The sequence below is a fragment of the Carcharhinus amblyrhynchos genome, chromosome 28 (genome assembly GCF_965287045.1).
Source record: "Carcharhinus amblyrhynchos chromosome 28, sCarAmb.v2.hapA, whole genome shotgun sequence".
NCBI classification, from domain to species: domain Eukaryota; kingdom Metazoa; phylum Chordata; class Chondrichthyes; order Carcharhiniformes; family Carcharhinidae; genus Carcharhinus; species Carcharhinus amblyrhynchos.
The window spans coordinates 9194053-9208815 of NC_137351.1; the positions used below are offsets into that span (position 1 = coordinate 9194053).

At 44.0% G+C, this 14763-nt stretch overlaps 1 protein-coding gene across 6 annotated transcripts in view; it reads left to right on the top strand.

Annotated features, from left to right (window-relative positions):
* Window positions 1-14763, top strand: part of LOC145359690 (A-kinase anchor protein 13-like) — a 415021-nt gene that overhangs the window by 307030 nt on the left and 93228 nt on the right. For 4 of the 6 annotated variants that reach the window (XM_080214440.1, XM_080214441.1, XM_080214442.1 and 1 more), the window contains 2 exons: window positions 7416-7535; window positions 14000-14036. In XM_080214440.1, coding sequence (XP_080070566.1) covers window positions 7416-7535; window positions 14000-14036 — 157 coding nt within the window. The remainder of the gene's footprint in view (window positions 1-7415; window positions 7536-13999; window positions 14037-14763) is intronic. The other 2 variants (XM_080214444.1, XM_080214445.1) reach the window with 1 other exon arrangement.

The window sequence follows — 14763 nt, forward strand, 5'->3', positions numbered from 1 at the left end:
GATAGGCACATGGAGTACACCAGAATGATAGGAGTGGGATAGCTTGATCTTGGGTTCGGACGTAGCTCAGCACAACATCGAGGGCCAAAAGGTCTGTACTATTCTATGTTTTCTATGTTCTATGCCCTTTGGCGTATCATTGCAGACTCAGTGGGCTTAAAGGCCTCCTTCTGCACTATAAGAATTCTATGATTCAATGATTCACTATGATATGATGGGGCTAATTGACGTGCTGGCTAAGATACGCTGACACAGTGGTTAGCACTACTGTCTCACAGCACCAGGGACCCGGGTTCAATTTTGGCCTCTGGTGACTGTGTGGAGTTTGCATGTTCTCCCTGTGTTTGCGTGGGTTTCCTCAGGATGCTGCAATTTCCTCTTTCAGTCAAAGATGTGTGAGTTGGGTTGATTGGCCGTGCTAAACCTTGGGGGAATTTTTTTATTCATTCGTGTGACATGGGCATCGCTGGTTGGCCAGCATTTATTGCCCATCCCTAGTTGCCCAGAGGCAATTGAGAGTCGACCATGTTGCTGTGGCTCTGGACTCACCTGTAGGCCAAACCAGGTAAGGACAGTAAATTTCAAAGAACAAAGAGAATTACAGTACAGAAACAGGCCCTTCGGCCCTCCAACTCTGTTCTGACCATGCTGCCTGACTTAGCTAAAACACTCTCCCCTTCCAGGGAACATCTCCTTCCCTAAAGGGCATTAATGAACCAGATGGGTTTTTCCAACAATCAACAGTGTTTCATGGTCATCAGTAGATTCTTAATTCCAGATGTTTTTGTTGAATTCAAATTCTACTATCTACCATGGTGGGATTCGAACCTGGGCCCCTAGAACATTAGCTGAGTTTCTGGATTACTAGCCTAGCGATTAATAACACCATGCCATCACCTCCCCAGGGTAAATAAGTGGAGTTAGGGAGCTAAGGCCTGGGTGGGATTGTTGTTGGTGCAGGCTCAATGGGCCAAATGGCCGCCTCCTGCACTGCTGAGATTCTACGGTTCAACGTATGGCAGGAAATCTAGGGAACAAAGTGGCTTACTAACCTTATTTGGTGTATATAGCCACCAAGCCATTGAGAAAATCACTTCCCCACGATAGTAAAAATTGTACTTCAGAAGGGTTGCATCATTGGGCAAATATCATTTGGCAACTATGTTATCACTGAGCTAGAATATGGACATTTAGTTCTTGATCTGCTTCAAAGGAAACTTTCAAGTTCCTGTTTAGCTCTGATATTCGTACATCATGCACGTCAACCCCATTCTGCCACACAAATCCAATGCAAGTGCTTAAAGTATGTTGCCTTAATTTCCCAAATCAGAAGACTTTATATAAATATTTTGTTCCTGAACAGCTTGTCATCATATGGCAACAACTTGCATTTGTATAGCATGTGGTGATAAAACATCCCTAGGACCATTCATTTTAACTGTATTTATTAGTGTCACCAGTAAGCTTGTATTGGCATTGCAAAGAAGTTACTGTGAAATCCCCTAGTTGTCACACTCCGGCGCCTGTTCGGGTACATTGAGGGAGAACTTAGCACGGTCAAAGCACTTAACCAGCACATCTTTTGGACTGTGGGAGGAAACCAGAACACCCATAGGAACCAATGCAGACATGGGGAGAACGTGCAGACTCCGCACAGACACTAACCCAAGCTGGGAATCGAACCCAGGTGGTGTTGTAAGGTAACAGTGCTAACTACCGTGCCATTATGACGCTGAGCCTCATAAGTTATTAGAGCAGGCGAGCAAAGCTTGGTTAAAGAATTGGCTTTCAAGCAGCATTTCAAAGGAAGAAAATAAGACAGATTGAAGGAGGGACATCCAGAGTTTAGGGCCTAGGTAGATTTAAGGTGTGATTGCCAATGGTATAGTGATTAAATGATGTGGAGATGCCAGCGTTGGACTGGGGTAAACACAGTAAGATAGTAAACTCACAAGCTCAAAGCTTGTGAGTTTACAATCAAATAAATCAGTTGGACTTAAACCTGGTGTTGTCAGACTTCTTATTGTCTTATAGTGATTAAAATCAGGGATTCTCAAGAGGCCAGAATTGGAGGACCGCTGAGATCATGAGGCCATTCAGGACTGACCACAATCCCATCCAGGGCCTATTCCCATAACCCCAAATATTTACCCCGCTAATCCACCTGACACTAGGGTCAATTTAGCGTGGCCAACCAACCTAACCCACACATCTTTGGACTGTGGGAAGAAACCGGAGCACCCAGAGGAATCCCATACAGACACAAGTAAAACATGTAAACTCCACACAGACGATGACCTGAAGCCAGAGTTGAAGCCAGGTCCCTGACGCTGTGAGGCAGCAGTGCTTTACCACTGAGTCACCGTTCTGCAGATAGATCTCCAATAGTTGCAAGGTTGGAGGAGATTAGAGGCGGGAGGAATAAGACCAGAGAGGGATTTGGAAACTGGGATGAGAGTTTTTCGATCAAGGAGCCAGTGTGGGCCGTTGAGCATAGGTGATGGGTGAGCGAGTTTTGATGTGAGTTGGAATACCAGCAGCACAAATCTGAATGATATTAAGTTTAGGAAGTGGGAGGCTGGCTGAGTGTATGTTAATATAGTCAGACCTAGAGGCCACAAAGGCATGAATGAGGGTTTCAGTGGCTGAAGAACTAAGGCAGGAGCAGAGTTCAGTGATGGTCAAGAGATGTGGTGAATTCATAGGCTATTACCTGTTTCTGCTAGCCTGCCCCCTGCCCCCCCAACACACACACACACACACACACACACGTATGTTTCCTCCAGTTGCTCTGGTTTCTTTCCACAGTCCAAAGATGTGCAGGGTAGGTTGATTGGCCATGCTAAATTGCCCAAGGGGATTAGTAGTGTAAATACATAGGGTAACGGGGATAGGGCCTGGATGGGGCTTATTGTTGGTGCAGACTTGATGGGCTGAATGGCCTGGTTCTGCACTATAGGGATCCTATGAATTTATATAACGCCTTTAATTGCTCAAGGTGCTTTACAAAAAATACAGGGAGAATGGAGTATGCGGAAGAATATTTTTATACAGCATGTGTTAATGATCTGGACCTTCCCCGTGCGGGTGGTGGAAAGGAAAATAATCCATGACTTTGAAAGGAAATTGATGGGCAGCTCCAGGGATCTAGCAAGGAAATGGAAATGAATCAACTACTCGATGAAGAGCTGGTATGGATTCACTGGGCCGAATAGCCTCCTGTGTAGTAATGTCCTATTGACTCTATGGTGCAAGAGTTAGGAACTTCGGGTCCTGAGGTTTTGAGATCCAGGATATCCATGTTTTCAAAGTAGCTTTAATAATGTGCCAGGTTTATCAGTTCCCAACATCTAGGCTGCATTTTGCCTTAATGGTAATCATTGACTAAGAGCAGGTAGTGTGAATATGGATGGTAAGCGTTTACCCATTTTAGTGCACATAAGGAAGAAGCTAAATTTGTTATTGTCACAAGGGCAGAGTCCTCCTGTAGAAAGTGTGGACTAATTGCACGGTGGCACAGTGGTTAGCACTGCTGCCTCTCAGTGCCAGGGACCTGGGTTCAATTCCCGCCTCGGGTCACTGTCTGTCAGGAGTTTGCACGTTCTCCTCGTGTCTGCGTGGGGATTTCTCCGGGTGCTCCGGTTTCCTCCCACAGTTCACTGATGTGTAGGTTAGGTGTATTGGTCATGCTAAATTGCCCTTTAGTGTCAGGAGAATTAGCAGGGTAAAAAAAAACGTAGTGTCACGGGGACAGGTCCTGGGTGGGGATAGTTGCTGGTGCAGGCTCAATGGGCCGAATGGCTCTTTCTGAACTGTGGTGATTCTGAGATTCCAATCAGGCAAGTTAATCTTTGGTATTCCGGCCAGCTGCGTGATGACCCGGCGTTGGGAGTTGACAGGAGTAGCTTGGCATTAGAACAATACCTTTAAACATCATGAAGTTTGCCAGGGGTTGTCGGGACAATGAGCTCTTTGCAAAAGTTAACACATCTAGTATTCCAACACCAAAAAGTAAAGCTTTGTGCTTGCACATACTCTTAATTTATTGCAGCAGTTTGAAAATATTGGCAGCTGCCCTTGATGTGGGGGAAACACTGTCCTTCAAAGGTGCCAGGCCTAGTCTCAAATCATTTTAATGTCTATCAGCTGCAACAAACAGCAATTAATGTTGCATTTCTAAAAATAGTTCAAGTTAGTGACCAAAATTATACATAAAAGATTAAAAAGCATAAGCAGCTGGCTGATGAATGACTTTCTAGTGTTTGTTGAAAATGGGAAGCAGCGCGAATACAAGTAGCTTTCTGTTCTAAGATGTCTTGAAGAATCGCTAACTGCAACTATCAAACTGAGGTCTGGCCACTTCCTTTGGAAGTCGATGAGTTAGTTTGCTTTTCCTGAACAGATCCTTGCAGAGTTTGAGCCGTTCTTGTATCAGGCTGAAGTAATGACTGTCAGTGACTTTGGTTAAGTTAAGCAATGTACAAGTCAGCATTTCAGAAGGGATGAGTCACTACATGAATTGAGACATGGGGTTAATAACGTATTATTAGAGTGCTGTTGGAAAATGTTCGTGTTTACATAAAATAATAGAAGACCAATGAGTTTTAAAGTTTCTTTATTGGTTTCACAAGTAGGTTTACATTAACACTGCAATGAAGCCACTGTGAAAATCCCCTAGTCACCACACTCTGGCGCCCGTTTGGGTACACTAAGTGAGAAGTTAGCGTGGCCAATGCACCTTAACCAGCACACTGATCGGACCATGGGAGGAAACTGGAGCACCTGAAAAAACCCACGGGACATGGGAAGAACATGCAGACTCTGCACAGACAGTGATCCCAAGCTGGGAATCAAATCTGGGTTCCTGGCACTGTGAGGCAGCAGTGAAGTGATGGGTTAAACAAACAGCCTGAGCAAAGTACATAACCTAAGTTCCATAAAAGGTTCCAGATAGAAAATGAAAAGCTGTGTCCTAATATAGCGACGTAACAAAAGGAAGTAAGCAAATGCTTCTTGATGATACACCAATCTTTAATTTAGAAATTTGTGCAATGGTAATCAGTGACTGGAAAATAACTCATCGTTTTGTTTTTGCTGTCTTCTGAGAATTGAGGTAAGTGAGAATCATAGCTGTCAGCTCTACATGCATCAACTCTGAAAACTACTGGCTCATCTAACTAAAACAAATCATGCAGTTTTAAAACCAGGAGGAGGAGATTTGGCCCACAGTGTTGGTGCTGACTGTGGTGAAGCTTTTCATTTAGTCATAGTCTTACCATACCCCAAAATCCTCTGCATTTTGTGTTTTCAAATAATTATTGAATTCCCTTTATTGACAATAGATCTTGCTCCGACCTCTCCTGGGAGAAATTCCCATCCCTGAATCCCTCTGCTCTAATTTTAAATCTCCTAACTCCTCCCTTCAATCTTTCTTTTCTGAGAACCTTAAAACTTATGGTTTGACCCAACCAATGGGAGCAGTTTCTCCCTCTTATCTAGCCTCCTTCACTAATTCCCTCATAGATCTCATCTTGTCCTTGCGATCTACCTGTTAGTTTCCCAATGCCGTTTCCCACTAAATTGTTGACCGCACAACTTTCAGTCCTGTCCTGGAATCCCCACAGTACATAGGAGCGGGGGCACTCAGCCCATTGAGTCAGCACCTGCCCTCTAGTGAAGCATCTTAGCTCCAGGCCCTACCCCCCCCCCCCCCCCCCCCCCCCCCCCCCCCGTAACCTACGCATCTAACCTGCTAATCCCCCTAACCTACACACCTTGGGACATTAAGGGGCAATTTCACGTGGCAGACCCACCTAACCTGCACATCTTTAGAATGTGGCAAGAAACAGCAGTAGCCGGAGAGACTCTCACATACATTGGGAGAACGTACAGGCTCCACACAGTCACCCGAGGCTGAAATTGAACCTGAGTCCCTGGTGCTGCGAGGTAGTAGTGCTCATCACTATGCTTCCATGGAAGAGGAAATATTTGCAGAACCATAGGGAAAAGGCACCAGATGAGTTGCTTTTGCAGAGTTTCCGCACAAATATCAAGGGCCTGTCCTCAGGTACGATCTGCCTCACAAACCCATGGTCACCACCCCATCCTCAGCAAATCACTTTCACCCCCAATTTTGGTGAATTACTGCCCTGGGTTACTTTTCCTCTCCAAATATTTTAATGTATGGTCACCAACCAATTTCATATCCCCAGTAGCCACATTTGAGTTTCTCCAACTAATTCTGTTTCTTTCCATGCCACAGCGCTAAAACAGCCCCACTGTAATTGCCATGAACGTCAAGTATATTAAATGTCGTGTCAGTAGGTGTAGTGTATAGTACTCAATGATTATGCAGTCAAATTGGACCCGTCAATAACATAGAACCACAGAATCCCTACAGCACAGGAGGAAGCCTTTCAACTCACTGAGGGTGCACCAACTCTCCAAAAGATCATCTTACCCTGGCTCACCCCCCACCCTATTTCCCAGCACAATGGCACAGTGGTTAGCATTGCTGTCTCATAACATGAGGGACCCGGGGTCGATTCCCAGCTTGGGTCACTGTGTGCGCAGAGTCTGCATGTTCTCTCCATGTCTGCAGGGGTTTCCTCCCTCCGGGCGGTCCAGTTTCTTCCCTTAGTCTGAAAGACGTACTGGTTAGATGCATTGACCATGCTAATTTCTCCCTCAGTGTACCCGAACAGGTGCAACTGTGGGAGGAACCCGTGCAGAGACTGGGTGAACGTGCAAACTCCACACCAATGCAGACACCCAAGAGTGGGATTGAACCCAGGTCCCCGGTGCTGTGAGGCAGCAGTGCTAACCACTGTGCCACCGTCCCGCCCTTTCCTGCCATTGCTTCAGTCAAATGTCGTCTTCTGACGAGACAACTTTGGAAGCAAGAAAACTTGAGTTATTGTTGCTTCTTCACATGTCAAGTGAACACAATCTGGAAATTTAGCACGCTCTCCAATTTGTTTAACTGAAATCCCAGTGACAACATTTCTCCTGATAGAGATAAATGGGAGGATAGATTTTGCAAACCGAGCCCTGACAGAAGTGTAAACTGAGGAGGAGCCAGTGGACAGATTGGTTTGAATTCTTTTCCAACTTCCGAGTTAAAATAAAAAAAAGATTAAAATTGGTTCGTTACCTGGAACAATTCATCTGTCATTAAAATCTAATCAGCGAATGCTTTGAAGTATCTCCAGACTTTAAGTCTACTCTCTCTCATTCTTTACAATGAGTGTCAATTATCACCCGGTGATTTAATCATTCCCATTAATCTGCATCCACCCTGTGCACCTTGCTGCTTGACATTTTGCTTCACTCGTCATGCAAGAGTTGTAGGCAGATGTCAGATGAACCTGTGATTCCTTTCAATGAAATGCATGCTCTAATTCTGCTGTTAACAGAACCTGGACGTGCCAGGCCCAAGAAGAGAATCTCCTTTTCCCTGAACATTTCTCCACTCCTTCCTAAGCCTAAAACTGTCTTTTCTCTTGGTTCCTCTTCAAGTGATGATGAGTCAGATAGTAAGTAAACCTTGTTGTAATTTATTCTTTTAAGCATTTACTTACAAATATTTCAAAGGACTGGTTAATAGGCCTGTGAACTCTTGAGATACCTTACCATAGCTGGTTAGGTATAGTTATATTTCAGGAATTTTGTTAATTTGTTTTATTATTGTCACAAGTGGTCTTACGTTAGCAGCGCAATGAAGTTACTGTGAAAATTCCCTACTCGCCACACACCGGCACCTGTTTGGATACACTGAGGGAGAATTTAGCATCAGTGCACCTAAGCAGCACATCTTTCAGACTGTGGGAGGAAACCAGAACAGCCGGAGGAAACGCACGCAAACATGGAGAGAACGTGCAGACTCCACACAGCCAGTGACCCAAGCTGGGAATCAAAACCGGGTCCCTGGCGCTGTAAGGAAACAGCGTTCACCACCATGTTGCTAATATTCATATGTAGTTGAAGTTGCTATTTGCCGAGTCATAAAATGCACTCATCTCATGGCTTCCTTATTATGCAGAATGAGTTTCTCTCTTGGGTTCTGTTACAAAGCACGATCAGAATTCCAACTCATTTTAAGGACAGAAGATTTCTAACCTTGTGTGCTGCAAAATTATAAGTGCATTCTTTGTAAACTGTTTGCACTTCACTTGCCCATAGCCCACCTAGAAAAAAAACACTTAAGAACACCCTGCTGAGGCATTCCACTTTGCTCCAATTTAATGTTATTTGGAAAATCTCATTGTTCAATGTCCTTCGCTTCTAAGGGTTTCACTGGAAAATATGTCTAATGTCAGTTTAAGCTGCCAGAGCCTTGGTTATCATTGATTGATTAAAGTCTTCGGTGATCCAAACTTGGGTTGTTACCAACTAAAAGAAGGTTTAAGATGACAATTTTCCTATACACTGCCTGAAATTAGCTCGGGTGGTCTACAGTTTTTCCCGTAACACCTCCAAGAAATGTTCCATTTTGCCAAAATTTTTGGGTTCATGTCTTGAATTTTAGTATGTGGTTAAAAGAACAGAATGCTGTTGAGATTATAGATGGTGTTTCATTTGTATTTAATTATCCTGATGTGAGTGAAATTGTGTAGAAGTTGGTGTTACTCCTAGGCCAAAAAGATGGAAATCTTTATTTAATTTTTAAAAAATTATTAGTGTCATGAGTAGGCCTACATTAATACTGCAATGAAGCTACTGTGAAAATTCCCTATTTGCCACACTCTGGCGTCTGTTCAGGTACACTGAGGGGCAATTTAGTGTGGCCATTCCACCTAACGAGCATGTCTTTCAGACTGTGGGAGGACACCAGAGCATGCAGAGGAAACCCACGCAGACACAAGGAGAACATGCAAACTCCACACAGCCACTGACCCAAGCTAGAAATTGAATCCATATTCCTGGCTCTGTGAGGCAGCAGTCGTAACCACTGTGCCACCGTGCTTCCCACTTTGGCTACCACTGTAACTGATAAGCCAGAAACCCTGCTAGAAATTGGATGTAAATATTTGCTGATGCTGGGTTGGGGTTGAGCAGTGAAGTCTTGCATGGTTGGATAAGCTCGTCTCGACTTACTGGATATTTGAACAAGAACCCATGCTGTATCCCAACAAACAACCAGAGCCTTTGAAATGGGGGAGGAGAAAGCTGGCAGAAAAATATATCCATATATTTTAGTGGCCATTAGCTTGCGTGGGCTGCCAAAAATCGCAGATTAAAATACTGGCAATGTGCCATCCTGTAGTTTCTGATGCACTATATAATACTGCAGCCCTTCCCAGAACCAGTGAACAGAGAAACTCTATACACGTAATCTGGGCTCGTTTCAAATTTGTTTCAGTTCTGGGAGTATTGTGTCTAAACTCAGCAATGACTGCAATTCAGAAACACAATTAAATTAGAGTCATTCATGTTAATGAAGAGGTAATATTTCATGATATTTATTGAGGCTGGAAGAGCTGTCATTCTATCTGTAGAGTGGGCCATCTGTTTCGTTCAGCTCTTATCGCGCATGACCGAGCTTTCTGCTGGGATTTCCCGTTATTACTTTTACTCTCCAGTTCTTCTTTCTGAGGAGTAGTCACCCCGAAAGAGGGAACCCCAGATCTCGCACTGTTGAGTGGTTACCCCAGAGTAAAGCACATCTTTTTTGTTAAATTAATTTGATTTGCACGCACTATTGTAATATAACTGGGGTGAGGAGACTCTGCAGGCAACGACACACATTGTCAATGTGCTGATGTTGATTGCTACAAGGTAGAACTTGAGGGAGGGACGAGAGTTAGGACTCTGACATGATGACTTTAAGTGTTGAATAGCTTGCTGTCTCTCAAAATGTACAATCCCACATGAAGAATGACAATTTGGATTTTGTCTGCAGTGTTGACAGAGGTTAAATACCTTTGGAGGAAGAAATTGAGCAGACATTATATTCTGTAAGATATCTCAGAATTGGAACTGTCCTTCCCAATTCTGACAGTCACAACTAAACTCACAACCACACTTCTTTGTGTTAAGTTCCATCTGCCATGTTTCTGTCCATTTCGCCCATCTCCATTTGCTTTTGAAGACTTTTAAATGGAAGGTTATGCTGACAGGGCTATATGTTCAAGAGTGTCTGGACAAATACATGAATAGGAGGTAAGAAAAGGGATATGGTCCCCGGAAGGGTAAGGGGCTTTAGTTCAGATGGGCAGCATGGTTGGTGCAGGCTTGGAGGGCCAAAGGACCTGTTACTGTACTGTAATTTTCTTTGCTCTTTGAAGAGGAATAGGAGCAGACTCATCTGAAACCTGAACACCAACATCAGGCCAAATGATCTATTTCTGTGACAAATTCTGGGTAACTGGAATGTCATTCGCTAGAACTGTTAACACTATTCCATTCCTGCTGGATTGGAAAGTGCATTTGGATGGAAGTTGGATGAGTGTAGACTGGCTGCTTCCATTTCCACATTGTTTGCTCCGTGACCAAGATGTGAGTTTCTTTGATCTTTCCCACAAAAATCCCAGCCATTGATGATGCCCTTCGGTGACTTGTCCACCTGGGAACACTAGCCGTATCACTCAGCTAAGCATCCAACTCCCAGGTTATGCACACTGCACAAATTTTCATCTGGTTATCAGTGGCAATATCACTATTGCGATGCTAGAGGATGTTCCATCTGTAAATAACTATCCTGATCTACATGAAATTGTATAGAAATTAATGTTACTCCTGGGTGAGGAAGAAGGAAATATTTGGTTCATGGTGCCACTCAGTATACACCATGTGTGAGAATGTTTGTTGATGAGGCTTAGAGTTGAGATGTATGGCCCCCCTCAGCTTACTGCACATTTGAACAAGGATGGACATTATGGATGGGATTTTCTGCCGCCAACATGCCCCCCCCCCATGCACCTGCTCCCCTATTTTTTGGCAACATAGGTGACCCACCATTGGCTGGCAGTGGGTTCCTCCAGCCCTGCCAATGGCTATGGGATTTTGCATGCCACGTACTCTCTGCCTCTGGAGAACCTGCCATGGAGATGTAGTCACTGTTATCAGGACCAGAAGGCCCCCTCCCGCCATTGGTAACTCATTGGTAACACTTTCCCATCTTGGGGCTCGAGTCCTTTACTGGCTGGTAGATAGAGGTTCAACTGGGTTTTAAAAAAAAGTAGTGTCATCATGGAGAAAAGTTTAGTGATAAAATGCAAGTTAATTATAGTAATAGTAACAGCACAGCAGCAGAATTTGAAGTGTTCTGTTCAGAATGTATAGTATGCCCAGTCATATGCAGCCAGATATTTGTGACCTATGGCAGCACAGAGGTTAGCACTGCACCCTCAGTGTCGGGGACTCGGGTTCAATTCTGGCCTCAGGTCATTGTCTGTGTGGAGTCTGCGTGGGTTTCCTCCAAATGCTCTTGTTTCCTCCCACAGTCCACAGTTGTGTTGGTTAGGTTGATTGGTAATACTCAATTGCCCAAGTGTCAGGGAGACTAGCAGAGTAAATATGTGGAAGGACAGAGCTTGGATGGAGTTATTGTAGGTGCAAGCTCGATGAGCAGAATGGTCTCCTTCTGCTCTGTAGGGATTCTGTTATGTTCACTTCTGGAACCCATGGCGATGCGCAGACTGTTTTGTGATATGTTTAAATAAATAGAGCGTTTTGATTGTTAAGAAAAGTAGTTTAATTTCTTTCAGAAAAATGGCACACAATTGATGGAAAATCCAATTCCATTCCTTGTGCATTTAGTGCTTATCTCAAGAGAGAGAGAAACTGCCCTGCTCACTCCCTACCCCTTCCTCCTTCCTCGATCCAGAGTTTCTGACTCATTTTGTCCTCTTTCTTTTTCTAAATGTTGGTATGCTTTCAATCCTGGGTCTTCGAAAAGAAGTGCGCAGTCTTTCATCACCAGATTACTCATATTTTGTTGGCTCCTGGGGATTACTATTCTGCCCTTAGAGAGGTCAAATACAATTGTTTTCTTTTAAAGCGTGAGTTCATCAGTTGACGGCACAGTAGTTAGCACTGCTGCCTCACAGTTCCAGGGACCTGGGTTTGATACCCAGCTTGGGACACTGTCTGTGTGGAGTTTGCACATTCTCCCTGTGTCTGCATGGGTTTCCTCCGGTTTCCTCTCTCAGCCTAAAGATGTGAAGGTTAGGTCAATTTGATCATGCTAAATTGCTCCTTAGTGTCCCAGGATGTAGATTAGAGGGATTAGGTGGGTAAATGTGTGGGGATAGGGCCTGGGGTGGGATTGTTGTCGGTACAGACTTGATGGGCCAAATGGCCTCCTTCTGCACTATAGGATTTCTATGAATTTATGACTCGGTAATTCAGAAAAATAAGCTGCAATGAAGTGAAGGTCAAGATGGATGGGTGGTCCACTTTTGTGGTATCTGCCAGGAAACAAACATACAATTAGGTGCAGGAATAGGCCACTCAGTCCCTTGAGCCTGCTGCATCCCTCAATAAGGTCAGAGCTGACCAGGTTGTAACTTCAACCCCACGTTCCTGCCTACCCCCGATACCCGGTCACTCCTTATTAATCAAGAACCCATTTAGCTCTGCCTTTAAAAAATGTTCAATGACTCTTCTTCCGCTGTGCTCTGAGGAAGAATTCCAGGAATTCACAGCCTTCTGAGATATAAAAAAATATAATTTCTTTGTTGACTGAGCGATGACCCCTAGCTCTAGGTTATCCAACAAGAGGAAACATCCTCTTCACATCCACCCTGTCAATACTGATCAGGTCTGAAAGGTTTTGATTGATGTGCCTTTTGCTGTTCTACATCAGGTTATCTGTTACTCCGAGATAGATGTTGGTTAATTCAATTATCTGCACCAAATTCCCATTCTTTGTTATTAACATTAATTAATTCAAATTAGTCTAGATAATTAAATGCTTAAGAATGAATATCAATTTGTGATGCTGACAAAACTACAGCTGAAGAGGGAAAAAGCAGAAAATGTCTCTGAACTGTCAGCACAAAGGGAAAGGGCTACCACTTCGGTGATTTCCTGCAGCTCCACCCAGTGTCGCTTTTGTCTCCAAACCCAACACCCTCATCCTGTGTGTAGCTTCTAAATCAAAGCTTCATAAGTAGTCAGTGTATGACACATGGGAGGTTAAGACAGTGCGGTCTTCAGGTACTTAGTAGTGGGGGATCATTGAACAATTTATGAAGCAAATATCCTCTGTAAATGTGTCGCACTGTAATGAACAGGTGGAGGTTTACTGATTTGAGCTTTTTAACAATTAGAAGTGTGGCGGACTGCTATAACACTCTTTGCCCTAAAAACAATGTGAATTTCTAAATCTCATTCTGATTTTCCTTTTAGCTTTTATTTGCCTTCAATGTTTAAGGGAAAATCAGTATGTAGAACACCAACGGCATGGTGGCACAGTAGTTAGCACTGCTGCTTCACAGTGCCAGGGACCAGGATTTGTTTCCCATCTTGGGTCACTGTCTGTGTGGAATTTGTACATTCTTCCCATGTCTGCCTGGGTTTCCTCCGGATGCTCCAGTTTCCTCCCACAGTCCAAAAGGTGTGTAGATAGATGGATTGGCTATGCTGAATTCTCCCTCGGTGTACCCGAACAGATGCCATAGTGTGGTGACTAAGGGATCTTCGCAGTAATTTTGTTGCAGTATTAATCTAAGCCTATGTGAGACACTAATAGAAAAATATTTCACTTAGGCAGAACCTGTACCAAATCAATATTCAGCCCATTTGAATAAAGCTATGCAGACTGTCCAATAGTTCAATCACTTTATTGTATACCCATAATCTGTATAAACATGTCCTTTACAGTAACTCTGGGGTGTAACTATTGACTGTATGCAAACATTGGGTTAGAGCTGCTGCCCATTTCAGTTACCTCAGCTCTCACATCTCTGCACCAGTTTTCAGGTGTAACAATCAACAAATTCCAGCATTTTTCCAATATAATTCTTTTCTAACTTGGAACTTTTCTCTTCCCTAGGTTTAAGATCATCCACCAGTAACTCCCTTGGCCCAAGGTAAGTGATTCAGATTCATTGTTAGTAAGCAAGGCTTAGTCTTCCTTTTATTTGGGCTTGGATACAGATTCAAATTCCAACAAATCTTCTCCTGTCCTGAATGTGCTGACGTTTGTCGAGCAAGCTTCGTGTGTGAACTTGCATATATAAAGGGAGGAAAAGTCACTCATGATTATATCTTCCCATCGTAGAATGCTCAGGAGGAGGCCATTCAGTCTGTCATTTCTATGCTGACTCAGAGATTGGCTCACTAAACCAACTCCCCTGTCTTTTCCCTGTAACCCTGCTAATTTTTCTTCAAACAATTGTCTAATTTCTTTTTGAATGCCAGGATTGATTGGATCTCCACCACATTCTGCGTGGCACAGTGACACTGCTGCCTCTCAGCTCCAGCGATCCTGAGTCAATTCCAGCCTTGGGTGACTGCCTGTGTGGAGTTTGCACATTCTTGCCATGGTTTGTGGGTTTCCTCCGGGTGCTGTGGTTCCCTCCCGCAGTCCCAAGATGTGTAGGTTTGATTGATTAGTCATGGGAAATGTGGTACTTTGTCCTAGAGTCAGTGCAGACTCGATGGGGTACATGTCCCTGTCTGCACTGCAGCAATTCTCATTCAACTCGGTTCAAATCAACAGACTCATCTGCGCTCGTTTATGCACGTTTTCCTGCAGGTATCACTGGGCATCACTTTGCAGTGCTTGTTCCCTCTGTCCTCCCCCAACTGAGGGCA